This window comes from Morus notabilis, unplaced genomic scaffold, assembly GCF_000414095.1.
Source record: "Morus notabilis unplaced genomic scaffold, ASM41409v2 Scaffold396, whole genome shotgun sequence".
NCBI classification, from domain to species: Eukaryota; Viridiplantae; Streptophyta; class Magnoliopsida; order Rosales; family Moraceae; genus Morus; species Morus notabilis.
This window is the reverse complement of record NW_010362367.1, coordinates 327272-348900: the sequence shown is the minus strand read 5'-3', so window position 1 is coordinate 348900 and position 21629 is coordinate 327272. Positions and strand designations below refer to the sequence as shown.

The 21629-nt window shown below is 35.7% G+C and overlaps 2 protein-coding genes across 3 annotated transcripts; both read left to right on the top strand.

The window, feature by feature from the left end:
* Positions 1–5171: 5171 nt before the first annotated feature.
* Positions 5172–11026, top strand: LOC21397462 (probable nucleoredoxin 2). 2 transcript variants are annotated; one of them, XM_024167990.1, is made up of 5 exons: positions 5172–5479; positions 8545–9042; positions 9559–10242; positions 10382–10450; positions 10690–11026. In XM_024167990.1, exons 1-3 carry the CDS (start codon positions 5330–5332, stop codon positions 10174–10176), a joined length of 1266 nt encoding a protein of 421 aa, XP_024023758.1. In that variant the 5' UTR covers positions 5172–5329; the 3' UTR covers positions 10177–10242; positions 10382–10450; positions 10690–11026. The 2 variants fall into 2 exon arrangements, with proteins under 2 accessions (XP_024023758.1, XP_024023757.1); XM_024167989.1 differs by having other exon boundaries at positions 10382–11026.
* A 4531-nt stretch (positions 11027–15557) lies between these two features.
* On the top strand, positions 15558–20355 carry LOC21397461 (calcium-dependent protein kinase 29). Its single transcript, XM_010101825.2, has 8 exons — positions 15558–16445; positions 17793–17936; positions 18269–18421; positions 18690–18799; positions 19303–19470; positions 19654–19781; positions 19877–19976; positions 20060–20355. Exons 1-8 carry the CDS (start codon positions 15737–15739, stop codon positions 20126–20128), a joined length of 1581 nt encoding a protein of 526 aa, XP_010100127.1. The 5' UTR covers positions 15558–15736; the 3' UTR covers positions 20129–20355.
* Positions 20356–21629: the final 1274 nt, after the last annotated feature.

The window sequence follows — 21629 nt, the reverse complement described above, 5'->3', positions numbered from 1 at the left end:
AGCAGGAATTCTTGGGCTTACATACCAAGAGTTCATTGGGGATGACAATTTGATTGATCAACAGATGTGCCAAGAATACTTTGAAATGAAACGTTGTTCTTTATAAAGAAAAGACATTAAGTTTCATTATCAAAGAATGTCTCGGCAATACCACTTGCTCAACGGATTCGATGATCCTAACCTTCACCAAGTATACCTTTCCTCACTTCCTCGAGAATTACAGCCAGAACTCCAACGATCTCTACTTGCAACCAAGAGAGAATTAAAGCATATCTCCATTGGAGAAATCCATCAACTGGAATTGGCAGCTCTCAACAAGCTCTGTGAGACACAAGAACTATTTTTCTCCATGATGAAAGAAAGATCTAAGTACAAGAAGGCATGTAACAAGCCTTACTTACATATCAAATGCAAGGAAAATAAGTGTTCTTGTGGCCCTCTAAGGCGTTATTACAGTGATCTTTTAAGGCAGTCTCGCAGGCCAAAGAGGTCTATTAAAAAGGAAGGAAGGAGATTTAGATTCTGCAGAAGAAAGGGACGTGGTAGTCTAAAGTCAAACCGTTGTTTCAATTGCGGAGAAAAAAACATTATTCAAAAAACTGTCCTAAGAAATCTGCCAAGTCAGCCAGAATCATCCAACAACTGCAAGCCAACTCAACAAGCAGTGATGAAGCAGATGCTGATCTGGAATCCCTATTCTCAGAACAAAAAGAACCAGATGTCGAAACTGTCTTCGCCATCCCAGAATCAGATCAGGATGACTTCAGCCCTAATGACATAGAAGAAGAAGGAGTAGACTATCACATCCCAGTCTACAACATGGAATAAGTTTCCATAATTGTTCCAACTCCTTATCTACCAAATGTTGAAGTCCAGATCCTTACTTTAAAGTATGATAATCGAGTAAACTTGGTCGTCTACATGGATACCGGTGCAGGAAGGACAATGATGAATCTAAAAGTCCTTCCTCGTGATTTTTAGATACCTCACATTGAATATTTCAAGGCTGCTAATGATCAAGTATTCAAGACAAAACTGATTACCAAAATGAAAATTGGTATCAAGTTCTTTCCTAGATGTATCATATGGACAAGAGTCATTGGAAGCTCGTTACCAGACAAAGATCTTTTTGTTGAAATGAACATATACTGCCAAGTAAATAATCTTTAAATCTTTCCTATAGGACTGAAGTATAAAAGGCAATTCATGCCTTACTCAACCATTCCAAAGATGTTCTCCATTAAAGAAGCTCTAACTCACTATGAAGAGATAAAAAACAAGCTTCTGAAATGCTGTGCTGACAGCCATGATAAGTTCCAGTACCCCAATCCTTTATGAAAAAATCTGAAGTTCTTCATAGAGTTGCCCTTCAAGAAGAATGAAAACATCAACCCAACTAAGGCTACTCACCCATGAATGACTCCATCAGATTTTGCCTTAGCCCGAAAAGAATGTCCACAGCTTCTCAAACAAGGATTAATCAAGCCCACAAAGTCAGATTGGGCTTGCTAGGCCTTCTATGTAGAAAAAATATCAAAAAAAGGTCAGTGGAAAGAAAAGGTTAGTAATTGACTACAAGCCTTTGAACTTGTTCCTGAAAGATGATAAATTTCCTATTCCAAGAACCAGCTCCTAACTCACTCATCTGAAGGAAGCCTAGGTCTTCTCAAAGTTTGACCTCAAAGGAGCATTATTTCTGGCAATTGGGAATTGATAAAAAAACATAGGTTCAAAACATCCTTATACATTCCAGACGCATAGTACCAATAATGAGTCTTGCCATTTGGACTCAAGACGGCCCCGTCACTGTTCCAGTGAACAATGACCTAAATCTTTGAGCCCATCATGTACATTGCCTTGATCTACATAGATGACATCCTGATGTTCTCAAAAGAAGCAGAGGCCCATAAAGTCTTACTGTCCTAATTCCATTAGATGGTGGATCAGCATGGCATCATGCTCTCAGAAAAGAAAATCTAGATATGACAAACTCAAGTTGAATTCCTAGGGATGCAGATATCCCAAGGAAAGTTTCAACTTGGCCCACACATAGCTCGAGAATTATTGACATTTCTATATAAGAACCTCACTGTAAAGCAGATTCAACAATTCTTGGGAATAGTCAATTATCTCAAAGATTTCATTCCACGCGTGACTAAACATACTAGCCAGCTATAAAAAATGTTGAAGAAGAATCGTCCTCAATGGGGAACAGAACAGACAACCACTATCATGACATTAAAGTAAGTGGCCCAGTCACCTCCACCTCTGAAGATTCCAAGCACAGGAAAAAGAGTCATGCAGACAGACGCAAGTAACCATTATTGGGGAGCCATTCTCATCGAAGAAGATAAGGACAAGAAACACTACTATGGACATGCCAGTGGCCAGTTCAAAGAATCAGAAAAATACTATCACACTATCTACAAGGAGATTTTTACGATAAAATATGGAATTTAAAATTTTGATTTCCATCTTAGAGGTTATAATTTTGAGGTCCATATGGATAATTCATCATTTTCTAAGGTCCTTGATTTTAAAAATAAAACTCTTCATGATCCACAATTACTCAGACTTAAAGATTGGTTTGCATGATATGACTTTTCCGTCAAGTATAGAAAATGCCATCACAACCTCATCCCTGATTTCCTAACTTGACCAAAACCAGTTCAAGTCATCACTCCCTGTAAAAATTTTCTACTCATCCTCATGACTACTAGTATCCATACACCACTATGTATACCTATAAAACCCAACCATTATTTTCTTCCTGGTCAAGATTGTTTAACCAAACCTGACCAAATCCAGTATTGCGCAAAAAACCATCTTTTTTATTATTTAACCAACGTATGCAATAGAACCAAGAATCCCCAGGCCAAGTTCTTGTACAATACAGAATAACTATACCTAGCCATCTACAACCTTCACCCTTTTACCGAGATCACAGAAGATGATATTTGGCACCTGTGGTGCCAAACAACTCTCTACCAGAGCATACTTAATTATCCACTCACGAACCTTTACACACAGCTTAATGATCCCAGCAATAAAGAATCAACTCTATGGCATCTCTTAGAAATGTTCTCTCCACTCATATGGTGGAGAAATAAAGTCTCAAGACTTTTCTAGAAATACAGAGTCTGGACTTTCTCCTCAGCGGAAGTCCCACCAATGCACACTATTTTCTTTCTACATCGGCCATACCTAAGCAGCTCAGAAACTCAGACACTGCATGCATAGAACATTGTGTATACTTGGTATATCAGCTTTAACTACCCTAGATCACTTGAAGAGATCACAGATCACCTCATCAAGTGCATATGCAGAGAAAATGGATACAAACCAAAGGCTACTTCACAAACATGTGTGAGTTATGCAATAGCTCCACCCATCAAGATCTGTGGCCCATACAACATATTCACTGTAAGCAACTGTAGCTTATATGAAGATACAACAACCTCCACTCTGGCACTTCCATCATTCTAGGACTCACAAGATCCAGGATTCTCAGGACCCAGAGTATGACTCATCACCCAACAAACGACGGAGACCCTAGTACTATCATGGATATGGCTAAGTGGATTCTGACTCATTAGATTGGTTCACTCTCAACCTATCTCCTGATTAGAACAGTCGTTGAGATCCTATCCTCTAGCTGGCACACACTTAGTCAAAAGTAACTTTATAAAAGTTACTTTGTAAAAAAGTAGTTCTTATCTTGTAATTATGACTTTCTTAGGTGTTCCTGCTTAGGTGTCTAGATAAGATTCTTATCTTATCTTATAATTATGACTTGCTTAGGTGTTCCTGTTTGGGTCTCTAGATAAGATTCTTATCTTATCTTGTAATAAAGTAGCTTTAAATAAGAAATCGACATGTGTAAAGTAGGTTAAGCTTATCTCTTGTAATCGTTTGTAAGCTTAAACTATAAATAGAGAAGCTCTCATTCAGAGCGAACCTTATAAACATTTCTCTTAAGCAATATACTATCTTCCTCTATGGGTTTCTAAATCACTGTTCTTCTTCTCTGAAATTCTGAGTTTCTTCCTTTGTATCATAATAGTTCTCCTCCTGACTAGAATGTTCTGTGCTTGACTCTAGTAGAGGACCCTACATAACAAAAATTTTAAGCCTAAGATCCTTGCTACGATCTCCATAACCATAAATGATTAAGTATTTGTGACACTAAAGGCCAAAGTCATGAAGGACGCAATGGCTATACAGTGTACAAGTTCTTGGTATTTATGGTTTTTAGAACTCTCGACAGTGATATTGTTAGGGATTAAACACGCATCAATTTTCTACGAACACATGTTTACGTTTATCATATAATAGGATAGGATTAAGAATGATAATTACAATATAATTATTAATAAACGACATTTCTAAGTAAACTAGTTCACAAATTAAAAGACAATTATGAAATTAATCCTTGAAAAAAAAACGAAAGTATTATTTGTACACTTGTACCAGTAGTAGTTAGTAAATACTATTTTCCACAAGTATACAATGTAAGTTTATTAACCACTAGTTCAACGGATGAAAAGTCGTGTCGCGTGATATTTTCTCCGTGTTTGTAATTGACGAAAGTACTGCAAAGGTAATGTGGCCTCAAAATTTTGCACAGAAATACAACCAAAAAAGAAAAAGGAAAAAAAATCTGTTTTGTCGCGAAAAAATTTATTATTTAAGCGGACAGTGGCTCTAGCAACAGTTTCCCTTATAGAGTGCCCGTCCCCACATATCCCCTTTTTTAGGTGTGGAATTGACGCCGTTGGATCTAAAAATGTCCCGGAGATTTGCACCTCGTACGTAAAAGCCTTCTGTGTATATATAATATATATATATTTCTTTTTTTTTTGGGTAAAAAGAAATAATAATAGAAAAAAGACAGACATCGGAAGGGAGACAGGTGTCCCTAATGTTTGATTACTCTGTCACAAAGTCATCAATTTTAAAATTTTGTATGACCTTCTCATTTTCTTTTATGTACTGCACGTGTCGCCCACCGGTTTGATTATGTTGACCTAATTTGTATTGGGTCAATGCTGTGCGCGAAATTATGATTGGAAAGGCTGTGATTTGTTTTTCTTTGTTAGTTTCCGTGGGATTGAGTACTAGGGGATTGGCGTCTCCATCGAAAGTGAATGCCACTGCTACGTGTGGGGTGTTGATGTGTGATCTATGAATGGAGGGTTAGCATAGGATGTAATGATGTAGAAAGAGAGAATATGGCGCTGAAGAATATAAGCTTCGGGAGATAGATATAGGAGAGACTCGTGTGCTTTTTTTCATTTTTAGAGAGAGAGAGAGAGAGAGAGAGAGAGAGATGAGGACAGAGACGATTATAGGCTTGAAGGACGATGATGTTCAAGCTGATTTATTAGTAAACGACGACTCTGATCAGAACTACTCCAAGTTTTCATCTCTCTTGGCGTCCAAAGATCGTGATTATCTTCTTTCTCCAAAGGGAAATCAGGTTCTACGATTATTCTCCTTTCTTATTTTATTTTTCTCCTCTCTCTCTCTCTCTCTCTTAAGTCTTTTATTCTCTCTCATGGTATTTTTGTGAAGCTATGTAGATCAGTTTTGTGACGTCCGTCAGGTAAATGGACTTGTAAAGCTTTTTTTTTGTGTGTGTGTGTGTGTGTGTGTTTCATGGTGTTTTAGTATGATCAATATTGATTCATCTTCATCAATTTCGAAGGAAAAAAAAGTAGACACATGTTTTTGCTTTTTTGTTCTATACTTGAAATTGATCTGGGGTGACATAATTAAAAGAGGAAGTATATGGTCCCCATCAATGGCCTAATTTTTCTGTTACCTAATTTTTTTCGTGAATATATCTTGTTTTAAAAATTTTGAAAGTTATGGAAGGGGGACTGGAGAGTTCTGAGAGGAAATCATGTTTACGCTCAGAGAGAGAGAGAGAGAGAGAGAGAGAGAGAGAGAGAGAGAGAGAGAGAGAGAGAGAGAGAGAGAGAGAGAGAGAGAGAGAGAGAGAGAGAGAGGGTTTCCGACACAAGAAAGAAAATACATGAACATAATAATAAAAAGAACGTGAAAAAAGAAAAACGTGATAGTGTTTCTTCTCAAATACTTTCCACGATATATTAATTTTGTTGCCGACAATATTGGATACATATAATTAATTAATATGTTTATATACATATTTTTTAGTCGATCGAGTTTCGGATAAATCAGTCTCCTATATTTGTTTTTTTTTAGAATATTGGATTAATGGATTGAAGAGTGATATATATAGTTCCTTTTATGACACTAGATGTTCTGAAGGGGAAAAAAAAATATTACTGGAATGTAAAAGTACTATTAATATCTACTAACCCTTGTGAGTTCTTTTGAACTTAAGTACTATTTGACAGTCAGCTGGTAGATTTTATTGATAATATACAACGGACAAGTATTGTCATTCGTATTCTGTTAACTATTTTCAATTTGTTGGGAATGGTTGGTTATACGATTGGTAGTATTTTTGTATCGTCTAGTTCGAACTACTGTACAAATTTATTTACTGAATTTGACTCTTTTTTTTTTTTTTTTTCTTCTTTTGAGGAAACTGATTTTTGGCTATTGTGTTTAGCTAAACCGCCTGGTAAATTATTGGTTTTCTTTTCTGAGAGGTAGCAAATAAAAATTATTGTATCTAGAGGTAGGGGTGTATTATAAATGTTATATTTTATGTGTCAAAGTAAATGAAAAAATTCATGTGCAAAGCCTAGCAATTAGACAGTAAATTTCATTCCTTAATTTGTGCATGGAATTGGATGCTGAGACTGCATGCTGTTTTCCTAGCTGAAATACATAGGTACTGATTTTTTTTTTTCTTTTTAATGTTTTGTTGGTGACTTCTGTTGCGCCTTCACTTTTTATTTTTTTTATTTTATTTTTTATTTTTTTAGAGTTCAAACCATACTAATTTTTATTCCTCGTTTTCTCTTAGGAAAAATTTAACTTTAAAAAGTTTTAATTATAGTATTTTCTCTCAAAAAATTTAAATTCTAATTCAAATAAGGTGGTTTGAACCCTCAAACCAAACAACTTATTCTTACTTATAGCCATTAAAACAGATTTTAGTACTCTCTTTTTTTCTCTGTTTGTTGATTGTTTATATGGGGTTGTGAAGTTTAAACTGTTTTCAGTTTTTGGCTTTTGATCAATAACTTGATGCTTTCTTGATCAAAATTCTATCGGAGAAGAAATACTATAATGAGGCACTGTTAACTGTTTGGATCTGGAAACTTCATCGTTCTACTTTATGACGTTGCATGCAAAAATATTGCAATCTAGCTGTGGCTCAATATTCCCCGGTCATGGTTAATATGTAAAAGCTATAAGAAACTAAAGGATCCTATTCACTAAGCAAAATCTCATTAACTAATCTTCAATGTTCTTTTCCTCCTCGTTCCACCCCTTTGTGTTTTTGTTTGTTTTTTTTTGGCCTGTTCATAGTTTGGGTTTGGGGTGCTAATTTGTAGATGGTTTGTTCATGACTTGGATTCTAGTTGTCACGAGGTACACATGCCAAAATAGGTGTCGTAATCAATATGGGGTTACCCTCTGGCTGTTATGGCCATTGACAGCCAAGCCGAAAGGACAGGTGTCATGTAATTGTACGTCCATTTTAGCGTCTCAATAACGCTACGATTGCAGCACGTGGCCCGGTTACACCTGTAAAATAGTAATTTGGTAGCACATCATTGTCAATATATATATATATATATATATATATATATATAAATTTTCTTTTATCTCATGGTTTTGACATTTTTGGATAGGAATCAATCTTCACCATTTCCAACCGCATGCATTGGTTTTTTTCCTGGCTCTAGTGGCATTACTCCAACCGTCCATTTTCCTTTTCGCTTAACTAGATCTATCATTTTCTTCCTCATGAACGTGGCATTTAACTTATCACTTGTAGTTTTTCTACAGAAAAATAAAAAGACAATGTCTATATGGGTAACGAAGTGGTCCGTTGCTTTTCCTTTTCCCTTTGTATTTTAAGGATGAAGTGGTATATTTGGTTGGTTTCTGCAAAGTTTCCAAACTCCAAATTTGTGCTTTGAAATCCACATTTTTCTAGTCTAGAAGAAAAAAAGCATTGACCTCAGGATGTTTTAAATTGCATGCTTAACTTTTAATTTCACTTATGACTCCTTTGTGCTAGCTATTGAGTAATCTGATTCTATTACCCCTTACTTAGCTACCTAAGCTAAAAGTTGTTACCTAGAAAATATGCTAAAATGGACGATTGTTCTCAACTCATGCTGATTACATGCTTGAATTATTCTCTTCTCAATTTACTTTAAAAAAAACATGAAAAACACGATATCATTATTAATACTTGCAAAATAGTAATTTTCTTTCTATGAATAACTTACCCTTAGTTAGTTAGCTAAAATTGATATTAAGCTAACCAAGTAACTAAATTAAACGTGATCTCGTTATCAATATAAATTGCAACAATATTATTTCCATCTTCCTAAATATGAATCTCACTTTAATTAATTATGTTTTTGGAAGGTGAAAATTTCTGATCTTAATGGGAAGGTAGTAGGCCTATACTTCTCAGCCAACTGGTACCCACCGTGCCGGAACTTCAACCAAGTGCTAGTAGAAATCTACGAGCAGCTGAAGCAAAGTGGTTCGAATTTTGAGATTGTGTACGTATCATCCGATGAAGACATTGCAGCCTTCAACACCTACTACCACGCGTGCATGCCGTGGCTGGCCATTCCATTTTCAGATTTGGAGACAAAGAAAGCCTTGAACAGAAAGTTCGATATAGAAGGTATTCCTTGCTTAGTTGTTTTACAACCTAATGATAATAAGGACGAGGCAACGTTGTTTGACGGGGTTGAACTCGTTTATCGCTACGGGGTCCAAGTCTTCCCTTTTACTAAAGAAAGGTTGGAGGAATTGCAAAGGGAAGACAGAGAGAGGCATGAGAACCAGAACTTAACCAATTTATTAACGAGCCAACATAGAGACTATCTTTTGGGTCACCCCAGGCCTAAACAGGTATGTCCAAATTAGTTTTTCAATAGTATTAACTAATTTTTTTTTTTAATATCTCAATTGAGGCAGCTCAATTTTGATTCCAGGACTAACACTCTTCTTTTCCGTGTTAATTTCAACACAATGGAAAATTAATAAATATTCATTCCATTGAGGCTATTTATATTTAGTAAATAGAAGAATTATTGTCTAGAATGACCCTATGTGTGCCCAAAGCGTTACCTTCACATAAAATGTGTAGGTATTAGGTCCAACATTCCAAAAACATGGCTTAAAAGGTTTTTGGTTCCATTAATTGAGAGGGAGGAATGAAAAGTTACTTATCAAACTTCGTCACATATGTATCAAATTTCGTCAGTTTGACATATATATATATATATTTTTTTAAATTTGATTGATGTGTTTTTTTAACACATCTAATGTTGATAAACATGCACTATCAATAGAGAACCCTATCCTAGAAAGCTCCTTTAGTAATGGACCGTACGTGAAAGACGCGTGCCCTTCTCTATTTTGCAGGTGCATGTTGCTTCCTTAGTTGGCAAAACAATTGGGCTCTTCTTCTCGGCCGAATGGGGCATCCCATGCGTCAAGTTCATTACCAAGTTGATGTCGAACTACCACAAGATTAAGCAAATGATAGCAGACAAACAAGGTAATAATGGCCACGATGATGAGGACTTTGAGATAGTGTTTGTATCAAGCGACCACGACCAAACATCCTTCGACTTCTACTTCGGTTCCATGCCGTGGCTGGCATTGCCCTTTGGAGATCCAAACATCAAAAACCTCGTCAAGCATTTTGACGTCAAGGGCATTCCCTCTTTGGTAATTTTAGGCCCCGATGGCAAGACCATTACAAGAAATGGCCGAAACCTCATAAACTTGTACCAAGAAAATGCCTACCCTTTCACCGAGGCAAGGATCGATATGTTGGAGAAGCAATTGGAGGAAGAAGCAAAGAGCCTTCCGCGGTCCGTGTACCATTCTGGTCATCGCCACGAACTCAATTTAGTATCGGACGGCAATGGGGGCGGACCTTTTATATGTTGTGACTGTGATGAACAAGGGTCCGCTTGGGCTTACCTTTGTCTTGAGTGTGGCTATGAGGTGCACCCAAAATGTGTGAAAGCCTAGAAAGATTGGTAATTTGAGGGATTTGCTTATGAGAAAATTGGTGCTAATTGTGTTGCCATAGAAAAGGTAATTAATTATCTAGAATCTTTTTTTTTTTCGGTTAAGTTTTAGTTCATTAGTTTGTGTTTTTTGGTGGATCGTGTTTGTATATTGGAATGTTTTCCTAAAACTTTTGGGACTTAATCTATTAAGATTACCTTGGCAGGTGATAATCAGGAAGCTCCATGTGTCGAATCCTTTCTTTTAAGCTCTCGCCCTTGGTTCATTTTTCTTTGTAAGTTGAAACAAAAATACAATAAAGTTGTTTAAAAAAGTCTTAGGAAATTGAATTGTCGTATTACTATATATGTTTCAGCCTCCTCTCCTTAACCAGGAGAGAGAGAGTAGGTCCAATTCGGGTGTTGGATACAAAACTCGAATATTTGCAAGTGAGGTGGTGGATCCACAAAATATCATTGTAACTTTGCTCTCTATTTTTTTTTTTTTTTTTTTTTTTTGGCGTCTATCAAAAAGCACACAGTTCTGGACCGTGCTTCATGCTTGGTTTTCTGTCTTCTCACATATGGAAATGCAGAGTTAGTAGAGAACAACCAGGTGATAACTAGCATTACTTGGGAGGAAAAGGAAAAGGAGAGCTTTGAGAACTGAGTGGCTTGAAACTGTGTTTCTTATTTCGCTTTTGCCAATGATGCAATACGAACTTTGGCTTCTCTATTTTTTCTTGTAATATTTAAAATGAATGGTAAAAAAAGGTTTGAATGTTGTTGGAGATTTTATTTGTTTTGTTAATTCTGTAATAATTAATCTGGTTATCGTTTCATAAGCAATAATTTTTTTGGAACTAATTTGAGTTATGGGATTTTTTTTTTTTAAAAAGAAGTTAATTTTATTCACCGGATGTTTTCATTGTGTACTTTTATCCGTAATTATTGTCGTTAATTTTGATCAATTATAAATTTACATGTTGCTGGGATCGTAAATTTGACAGATATGGCATAGTTAAGGTAGCGAACATGGCAACCCCTTAAGGGCTGATGGTGTTGTCGATCTATTCAAAAACGCTGCAGACTCGACAAGGATGAATGTTACGCCGTCTCTGTCTCCAACAATATGGACGGTTGGGCTTAAAGAAACTCGGAAATATCTCCTAGGACCCCATTTGTTTGATACAACCATCACTCTAAACGTGACCTGAGGAAGACGAAAACAACCTAGAGAAAAGAGCCACTGGAAATCAAAGAACGGATCATAAATAAATCAAACAGCTGACTGGCTCTGGAGGGCATGCCTTTATGTTCTGACAGACGCTCCACTTAATTCCTTCTCAGTTTGGGGTTCTTGATGATCTTTTGTGGTGAGGCTCAAAGACTCTAAAAGAAGTGTGGAATGGGGGCCAAAAAAACCAAATTCAGCTAATGAAGCTGCTTCCCAATGATTGAAAATCTCTAGGAATTATTTGGCTTAGCAAAGCAATGTCGACCTACTGTCTCTTGGACAACACTTGACTTCGGCCAGTGGCTTGCCTATTTCTGGGAACTTTGAATTTTACTCCGTGCGAGGTTTAGAAGGCCGCCAGAGACAGATCCATAAGGTGGAGTGGCTTGTCCTAACCACAGGGCGGGCAAAATCCTTTGTCCTTTGGTAGGCGGTCAACTTCTTGGGTGGGGGACAAACAGGGAAATTTATTTAGAAAAGTAAAATAAAATGAAATAAAATTAATAGCATAAATATTTAAAAGGATCAGTGTTGAGGTCTGGTAGATTCGGTGAGTACGACGTGTTAAGGGTATACATGTTCAAGTATCCGATTCAGTAGTATCGGTGCTAATGTAGACGAAACACATAGCGTTTACAGAGGGGCTTGTACGGTAGGACCTCCAACGAAGATAGGGGATTGGCTAGCCTAAAGTAAGCCGAAAAAATGGATTCTAGGGCCCACTTTGTCGCCACCTTACCAAGACGCCAACTTACGCACATGGGAGGGCTTCAGATTCAATCATGGAAATCGCATGGACAAAGTATGGTGGGAGGAGTAAAAGAACGATTGATGGAGATTTGACTCGGAGAGTGTGGATAAAGCTTATTTAGAAAAGTGCTCCGCGGACGAGCGCGGGTTGCCTCTGGAGCGAGAATATGACTCGTAAGGTGTGGTTAAAGCTATTTATAGGAGTGCTCCGAGAACAAGCGCAAGTTGCCTCCGGAGCAGATTTATAACTCGATTGGTATGGATAAGGCTATTTGGGAGAGTTGGTGAATTCTCACTCCGGAGGAATGCAGGTAGTTCCGTGAGTAAGTTTTACGGACTTTCAACAGAGAAGGCAAAGTCCACTTCAGAGGAACACAGGTTGCTCCGAGAGTAGATGTCAACAGATGAAGTTTTACAACTTTCCGGAAGTGTGCTCTTGAGCGACGGAGTCTGGCCACGGAGGCAGATTTTCAGACTTCCGGAGAAATCTCAAAAACTTCATATATAGCTTGTAGACGAGTTTGGATGGATCAAATGAAGTGTTTGAAGGTTTTTTGGGATGAAAACTAAGATATGGATAGAGTTTCAGAACTCGCTCGAAGGTCTTCAAGCCCGAAAGCACAAGCTCGAAGAACTTAAGAGTTGAACTCTCAGAAGAAAATCACTCAGAGTTTTGGTAAGGAAGAGATCTTCTCAGATGGTCAAGTATAAGAATAGTCTGAGTGTTGTTATGAAGTGTTGGTGAAAGGGGTATTTATAGGAGGAGATTAGGAAATTTTGGCGGTTTCTCCGGAGCCGTACAATCATGTCTTGCCAGAGGCTTGTACGAACCATTTTTCCTCTGGAACACCTGCATCAGGTGGCTTTCCTCTCCGACGAACAAATGGGCCGAAAATGGGTATGTTTAGAGACGGAATGCATAATTCTTGCTGACATTGGACCTTTCCCAGGTCTGGAGATCATAGAATGTTTGACTGAATTTGGTTCTCCGGAGACGTTTCTATTTCCGGAGCTCTTAACACACGCAAGACCAGCTCCAGAATGCTACCTTCTGGTTTTGGCTAAATAGCCGAAGTTGGAGCACTTGACATATTCAATCTCGATAGAGCACGTGAAGAACCTTCGGACACATGGGAGTTTCTCGGAGCATATGAGGTATCTTTGGTCAAAGAGGAGTTTCTTGGAGCATGGGAAGTATCTCTGTTGTGGCATCTGAGGTGATGCCTCCAGCGCAATGACTGCTAGTGATCGTCGACCTCTCTCGCCATCAGTTTCTCTATTCCCGTCAGAAATCCCCTTATCGAAACTCTGTTGCAGATTGAGGACAATAGTGAAGTCGTTATTGATCTCCATTGCAGATCGACTTTATCTTCTCTGGCCTAACGAGATATGAGATCTGCACCAGCCACCTTCTTCTTCGGTGGAGTTCGATAGCAAACACAAGGCCAGAGGGAGCTTTTGTGCTCGTGACTGACCTGGAAACTAGTCACGACGTTGGTGACAGTTGGTAACGGCAACCCCTTGCTAGCACGGTGAGGACAATGAACCTATTTCGTTCACAAATAAGACAATTACGTGGGGCTATAGTTGGAAATCTAAAAATCAGTTTAAAAATATGTTATTAATTTTATTTTTGAAACTCTTGTGTTTTTACCTATTTTACTTCATGGAATGATGTTGGTGAGAAGAAACAAGGGCAGCGGTTGCAGTATCGGCTGTGAAGCGACGACGATTGAAGAAGAGCAAGAAAGAAGTTAGTTTTGCTATGTGATGTGGTAAATGTAAAATTTACCTTGTTACCAACTAATAAATTCTATTTAATTAGATAAAATGTAAATGAAGGATTTACGTGGTAAATTGTGGATTTAATAGTCAAACAAAGGCTTTAATGTTTTAAGTAGTAAGTTAATTTATGGTAAATTTATGATTTACATATTAAATCTATTAATTACTAAAATACACGAATTAAGTTTGTCCGTAAATGAGAGATTTATCACGTAAATAGAATAAATATCATATAAAAATAAGCGTAAAATTAGAATACTTATTGATTGGTAAATGATGCATTTATCGAGTAAATTCGTCATTTACCGTAAATAATGAATTTACCTGGTAAATCCTTCATTTACCAGGGGTGTATAGGCAAATTTTTTTAAAATTTAAATTAAATTGTAATTTTTTAAAAATTGAGGGGTTTAGTAGCCAAACAGAGGCTTTAATGTTGTAATCATAAGTTAATTTATGGTAAATTGATGATTTACCTGATAAATCTATTATTTACTAAAATACATAGATTGGGTTAGTCTGCTAAATAAAAGTTTTACCAGGTAAATATAACATTTACCATATAAATATAAGCGTTAAATTGAAATATGTATTGGTTGGTAAATGATGCATTTATCAAATAAATACGTCATTTACTGTAAATGATGGATTTACTTGGTAATAGTATGGAGAGAGAAGTACATAAAGAGTATGGAAAGAGAAGGACCAAAAAAACGGCCAAAAAAAAAAAGAAAGAAAAAGGAATGGAAAGGGTGGAGGGGTAAATTCAGAAAAACAAATACTTAAAATACTATCTGATTCTAAGAATGCTATAAATTTAACATTTTTAAAAAATAAGTTATAAACTTCTAATATGGTTTCAAAATATGCTATATGCTGCATTTTCTAATTTTGAAACCCTTGAGTAAGTTCAAAACCAATTTTGGCTATAAGTGAGTGGGCCCATTCCATTTGTCATGTCCCATCAAAACATAACCCATGACCTATATATCACCTTATAGAGACGAACAATTATATCAAAATACAATTAAATACTTTATTCTTTTTTGGTCAACTGGCTTTAACTATCGATTATATGAATTTGTCAAATAAGTTTTTATCGCGCTTAATTATTAATGTGTCAAGTAAGTATTTTTTTATTAGATTTTGCATACTTGTGTTTATTTTTGTGTCTCATTTATTTTACTAGTGGATTCAGTTTTTATTCGTAATTAACGTCAGATATGCTTCTATTTGGTGGTCATTTGCTATTACATTAGTGTATGTATGGATGTAATTCTGATTGGTAATTTTTATTAAATTTTGTTTGGTATCTCATATTTAAATTTTAATTATGACGCGATTCACTTGTGATTTTATAGAAACCTAAATAGAAATTATGGGCATTGTTTTTTGCTCAGTAGTGTTATTTATTGACATGTTCCGAATGTTTTGGGCCATGTCGTGGCCTTTAGTACAAAGGGTGGAATATTGGTCCGTTATCTCTGACTTCAGCCCTATTTCATGTCGTCGGCCTATTGGACTGTTTGTATGGCGAATAAATCAGACAAAACGAAACGGTCACATAGGAAACAAAGGCCTTTAAATCCTAAAGAGAAAAAGAATGATGCTCAGGACCATCCAATGGGAAAAGCAAAGCACAAAATAAAGCAATACTTTCTAGTTTCTCCCCCTATAATATTACTACCAACCCCTCCAAAAGAAACCCCACACAAACCCAAATCCAAAACAACAGCTCTTCCACCTGAAAAAAGAACCCACAGATAATCACAATTATCATTCCATCATCTTCTTTGAAAGTAGTTCCAAAATGGGTCTCTGCTTCTCGAAATGGTCGAAATCACACGACATCCCAATCCTATCATCCTCCGAAAACTCCCCTCGTACCAACAACTACCAACAAATCCCCAAGAAGAAGCCCCAAGAGCCATGGAACCCAACAGCTTCTTCGTCCAAACCGAAGTTACCTTCATCTATTTCATCCTCGTCGACTTCTCAGTCGACTGGGATAGGTCCCATCTTGCGCAAGCCCTACGTCGACATAAAGTTGATTTACGACATCGAAAAGGAGCTGGGGAGAGGTCAGTTTGGGATCACCTATCTCTGCACGGAAAAGGCGACGGGAAGAAAATACGCCTGCAAATCCATCGCCAGAGGAAAGCTGGCGACGGAGAAGGACATCCAAGACGTTAGGAGAGAAGTGAGCATTTTGCAGCACTTGACGGGCCAGCCGAATATTGTGGAATTCAGAGGGGCTTACGAGGACAGGCAGAATCTGCATTTGGTCATGGAGTTGTGCTCCGGAGGCGAGCTTTTTGACCGGATTATAGCCAAAGTATACTATTCTGAGCGTGAAGCGGCTAGGATTTTCAGACAGATTGTTAATGTTGTTCATGTTTGTCATTTCATGGGTGTAATGCATAGGGACTTGAAGCCTGAGAATTTCTTGCTTGTCAGCAAAGATGAGGATTCGCCTCTCAAAGCCACCGATTTTGGCCTCTCTGTCTTCATTGAGCAAGGTCAGTACTCTTCTTCTTCTCTCTCTCTCTCTCTGATCTGTGTGTGTGTTTTTTTTTTTTTTTCTTAATATTAGTTATTAGTATTGTTAATTGTTTTTTTAGGGGTGTGAGAGTTTGGTTCTTGAATTTTTTGAGTCGATTAATCCATTAATCTCATTTGTTTGGCAGTTTTAATCATAGAATTTAACGAGGATAATCGCATGTTAGTTCTTAGTAAAGTTGGGTTCTTATTGATAGATTGCGAAGATAGTTTAAAATTATATGCGATTAGTATGAGATTGAAAGGGACTTTGTTTATCAATTATCTAGAGGATAGCTATGTACCTATCATCAGTATTAAAGATTTAGGGCCCGTTGGTTTTTTATACTTAAAATTAAATCATTAATTCTGCTGCCGTAATTTTCCGTAATAAAAAACTTGAATTTCAAACACGAACTATAATTTAAGTATACATTGGTTCTTATTGATGGAGATACCGCTATGGGGTCAAGTTAAAAGTCGACCTGAGTCAATGACGAAAATGACTGGTCAACCAAGTCAACGATTTTTGATAAGAAGACAGAATGAAAAAAAAGGCCTATAATTTGGCCCATCACGTCATGACAGTAACACCACTAAAGTCCCAGTAAACACGTTTTTAGTTAATAGAATGGACGCACCTAAGTACCCTCTGAAAGTTCGCCTGGGCCACGATAATAGAAGATTTGCCAGGACCACAATGGCACGGGATATATATCTATATATAATTGATAAAACATACCGAAAAGAACACACAAAACCATCCACTTATGGTAAATGATCTTACAAACATCATGATTTTGCTACAAGCTATTGAGCACAAAATGGTCCTCTGTTCTGTACCTGAGTGTATCTGTGTCGTTAGAACTTGCTAATTATTCCACATTTCGACTCAACGTGGTCAGAGAGTATAAGCTTCCATTTTCCAAGATGTGTATATTTTCTTTACTTCTAGAGGAACTCAACTTGGCTCCTACAAAATTTGATTAACTAGTTCCAAAAATTTGATAGTGTAATATTCAATTGATTTTAGTTAAAAAGAAAAAACAGCTAAATAACAGGAATTGTAAACTAACTTTGTAGCTACGCTTAAAGTATCTAATTTGGCAGTAAGAGTTTAAATATATTATTCTCCACATAAATAGCCATTGGCTCTTTGTTAAACAATATTTCAGTAATAGGCAATTCAAGTATTTTACTAGAAATGCAAGGCATTTGTTTCTGATCAATTATGTAAAAAAGATGCTCTTGAAATATTAGTTATTATATGTGGGACTCAATTGCTTCACATGATTATTGAGGCAAATTCCTCGTATTCAATTCTCCAGGAAAAGTGTACAGGGACATTGTGGGAAGTGCCTATTATGTGGCCCCAGAAGTGTTGCGGAGGAATTATGGAAAGGAGATGGATGTGTGGAGTGCTGGAGTCATTTTATACATACTTCTCAGTGGTGTGCCTCCATTCTGGGGCGGTAGTTTTCTCTTCCCTATCTTCTTAATTAGTTTACACATGTTTGTCCTAGTGATAAGTGTTTTATAAATATTTTTCTGACATTTAAGTATTGTTGCTTTATAGAGTAATGCAAGCATAAACTACTGTGGATTAACCGGGTTAGAAGTTATGCCTTTAGCATTTTGTCGAACAGAAATGTATTTAGATTGTTATGGAGCTGCAACATCTTGGTGCATGCTTCAGACTTCATTTGGTTGGGCTATCAATTTTGCTTACCTATATATCATGTGTCTTGGCATTATTTTTGATGTTATTACATGGTAGTGATGTGTGGATAAACAATTGTGTTAGAAACGGAGAATGCGATATTCGAAGCTGTTTTACTAGCCAAGCTTGACTTGCAAAGCGCTCCATGGCCTTCCATATCTGCTCCTGCCAAGGATCTCATCAAGAAAATGTTGACTGTGGACCCTAAGAAGAGGATTACAGCTGCGGAAGCCCTTGGTAAGTTCATAGTTGTTTGTCCAAATTATTTGCATCAGTTTCTATTTCTTTTCCAAAAGAATAGTTTTCAGGTAGCTTTATCCAGAACTGATCTTCAAATCCTTCACCGAGCATCGCGAGATATTTTTTCTATACCAAACTGGGGTTGTGTCATCATACCAGATCCAAGTATTCAATACAACAAATCTAGGATTCACCCTTGAAATGAATTGGTTTTATACATAATTCGTTGTCTGTTAATTTCTTTTGCATTATGTATTTTGACCAGAGCATCCATGGCTGAAAGAAGAAGTATCAGATAAGCCTATTGACAGTGCTGTTCTAAGTAGGATAAGACAGTTCAGGGCAATGAACAAAATGAAGAAACTTGCTCTCAAGGTATGAGTATTTTTCCATTACTTTTTACTATTTTGCTCTTTTTGGCTTTCGTTTTTCCTTTTGGTTTTGTTTCCAAACCTTAGTACTTGTCCTGGAAAGGGGAAACAGAAGAGTTCTTTATTTTCTCATCCATTCAATTATTTACTTCCAAACTCAAGAATGCTAATTTGGTGCTGCCTACATGATAAGGGAGAATGAAAAAAGGAACTCCAATCCCCCAACCTACCTCAAAAGTTTGTTTCCATTGAAAGGAAATAAACTAGAATATTTCCTAAAAGAGAAAAGAAATAAACCATAATATTACATTTGTACACCCCTGACTAATTTTTAGTCAATAATTATATCACAAGAACATGTTAGTAATACAAGATTCCTATTATTTTAAAGTAAATACTAAAACAGGAAAGACAATTCGATTATTTCCAATTTCACTTTCTTGTAGGGAAGTAAACACGTGCATTATAATTTAGCAAACATGCCCTAAAATTTGAATTTGCTATAAGGTAATGGCAGAGAACCTTTCAGAAGAAGAAATCCATGGGTTGAAGCAAATGTTCAACAACATGGACACAGATGGAAGTGGCACAATCACATTTGAAGAACTGAAAACTGGGTTGTCCAAGCTTGGATCCAAACTCTCTGAAGCAGAAATACGGCAGCTGATGGAAGCTGTGAGTACTAATACTACTATTACTACAAAATCACTCTCATCATAACAAGATAAACTAACACTTCATATTTATCCTTTTTTGCATTCTATTTTCCAAAGAGATGGGTCTTTTGTTTACAAATCTGAAGAAAAATAAACAAAAACAAGTAAATATTACCTAAATTTCTTTCTTTCCTCCTCTCAGGCCGACGTTGATCATAATGGGTCTATCGATTATATTGAATTCATTACTGCCACCATGCATCGCCATAGGCTTGAGAGAGACGAAAACTTGTTCAAGGCATTCCAATACTTCGACAAGGATGGCAGCGGGTTAGTCATTAGTGTGTTTTCAAGCGAATCAGAATCATTTTTTTAGTTACATTTTTTTAGTTGTCTTTGTTTTATTTTGTTTTTTTTTTTACCAGGTTTATCACAAGGGAGGAGCTAAGACAAGCTATGACTCAACATGGTATGGGGGACGAAGCCACTATAGATGAGATCATTAACGACGTAGATACTGATAAAGTAATTATTTCTCTTCAACGCTTACCACTTTTTTAAGATATAAAGTAATTGTCCTAATTTTTATTTTGTGACCTCTTATGTAGGACGGAAGGATCAATTACGAGGAGTTTGTGGCTATGATGAGAAAAGGAACGCAAGATTATGATTATTAACAGAGATAAATCAATCTTTTATATCCCATGTAAATAAGTCAACGTCTGTAAGCTATCAGCGTCTTTGCCCACCTTGTTTCTCTTATATATCTTATATTCTTCTTTTTTTTTTTTCCTCGAATAAGTTTCTCGCCTGTTCTTGGGAGATCCATTTAAAATGTGGATGCTGTATCATTATGCAGGCGGTTCCAATGTATGAAAATTACGTATGCTGTTGCAAGTGTCGATATATGAATAATATTTTTATATATAAATAACAGTTTTAATAAATTTAACTAAAGTCAATTACGTTTTTCTCAAAAAAAAAAAAAAAAAACCATTTTTCGATTATATATTAGTGTTTGTTTAGGAATAATATTATTGATTTTTTATGGGGAAATACTCTTAAGAATTTTTTAGAGTCATGTGACTCGTGTCTGTTAGAGCGCCTTTTTTCCCCTGGAAAGTTAAGGAGCAATTTTTAACTTCTATGAAGTATAATTTACATAATTTGATTGATATTATTCACAGGGGCCGCTAAATTTTCGAATTATGAGCGACAACTCACTTTTGATTCTAAACGACACGATTCACCTATAAACGACATCAAATTCTCACAATGCTAAACTAGTATCTAATGCAAGATTATTTTTATGCTAAATTTGATATATGCAATACTTAGTTGTAAATTTTTTACTAAGTATATCATATGCTAAATTTTAATTTTTGATTGATATTGGTTGATATGCATACATTTTTATTTTATTATTAGAGCATTTTTAGGGGTAATTATTACAACTTTGACATTTTCAAATTATTTTAAAATTAAAAGTTCATTTTTATAATTTTTAAAGCTTAAAGATTATGACTAAAAAGTAAATTTCAAGTATAAATAAAAATAATATTAATATTATTAAATATGTTATTTTTTAAATTGTTTTTACCAAATATGTGATCTAATAGAAAACGACAGCAAACCTTAAAACACAAATGACAATGGTTTAGTTTGATATTGCTTTTCCATCCCAAAATCAGCTTTTGCTTGTAGTAGAAGCTGATTTTAGTGTTTGGTAAATCTTCTTAAAAATGCTTTTTAAAGAATTTTTAAAGAATCTACAGTCAAAATTAGAAGCAGCCTAAAGACAACTTTACCTTTTAGATTGTGCATGAATCATCCTAATACAATTAATGAAACTTTCATAATACCCATAATACTCTTAATGAAATTTAAAATTTAAAATTTTTCCAATTTAAAATTCAGACTCGTAATATATTATAATATAATATAATATAATATAATAGTAATATTGTAACAAATAATATCATAAATATATTAATAATTCTAATATTATTATTTTATCCAATAATATGATATTATTATAATATTAAAATTATTTTAATAATATGATATTGTAATTATTATTTTATAATATATTATATATTATATTGTATCTATATACTTATATTTATTATATTAATAATAATATAATAATTAATATAATTAAATATAATAATAAATATA

Coding starts and splice junctions, on each gene's coding strand:
- LOC21397462 (XM_024167990.1), top strand. CDS start 5,330: ATGAGGACAGAGACGATTATAGGCTTGAAGGACGATGATGTTCAAGCT. Junction 5,480..8,544: donor TTTCTCCAAAGGGAAATCAG/GTTCTACGATTA, acceptor TGTTTTTGGAAG/GTGAAAATTTCTGATCTTAA. Junction 9,043..9,558: donor GTCACCCCAGGCCTAAACAG/GTATGTCCAAAT, acceptor TCTATTTTGCAG/GTGCATGTTGCTTCCTTAGT.
- LOC21397461 (XM_010101825.2), top strand. CDS start 15,737: ATGGGTCTCTGCTTCTCGAAATGGTCGAAATCACACGACATCCCAATC. Junction 16,446..17,792: donor CTCTGTCTTCATTGAGCAAG/GTCAGTACTCTT, acceptor TCAATTCTCCAG/GAAAAGTGTACAGGGACATT. Junction 18,422..18,689: donor TACAGCTGCGGAAGCCCTTG/GTAAGTTCATAG, acceptor TATTTTGACCAG/AGCATCCATGGCTGAAAGAA.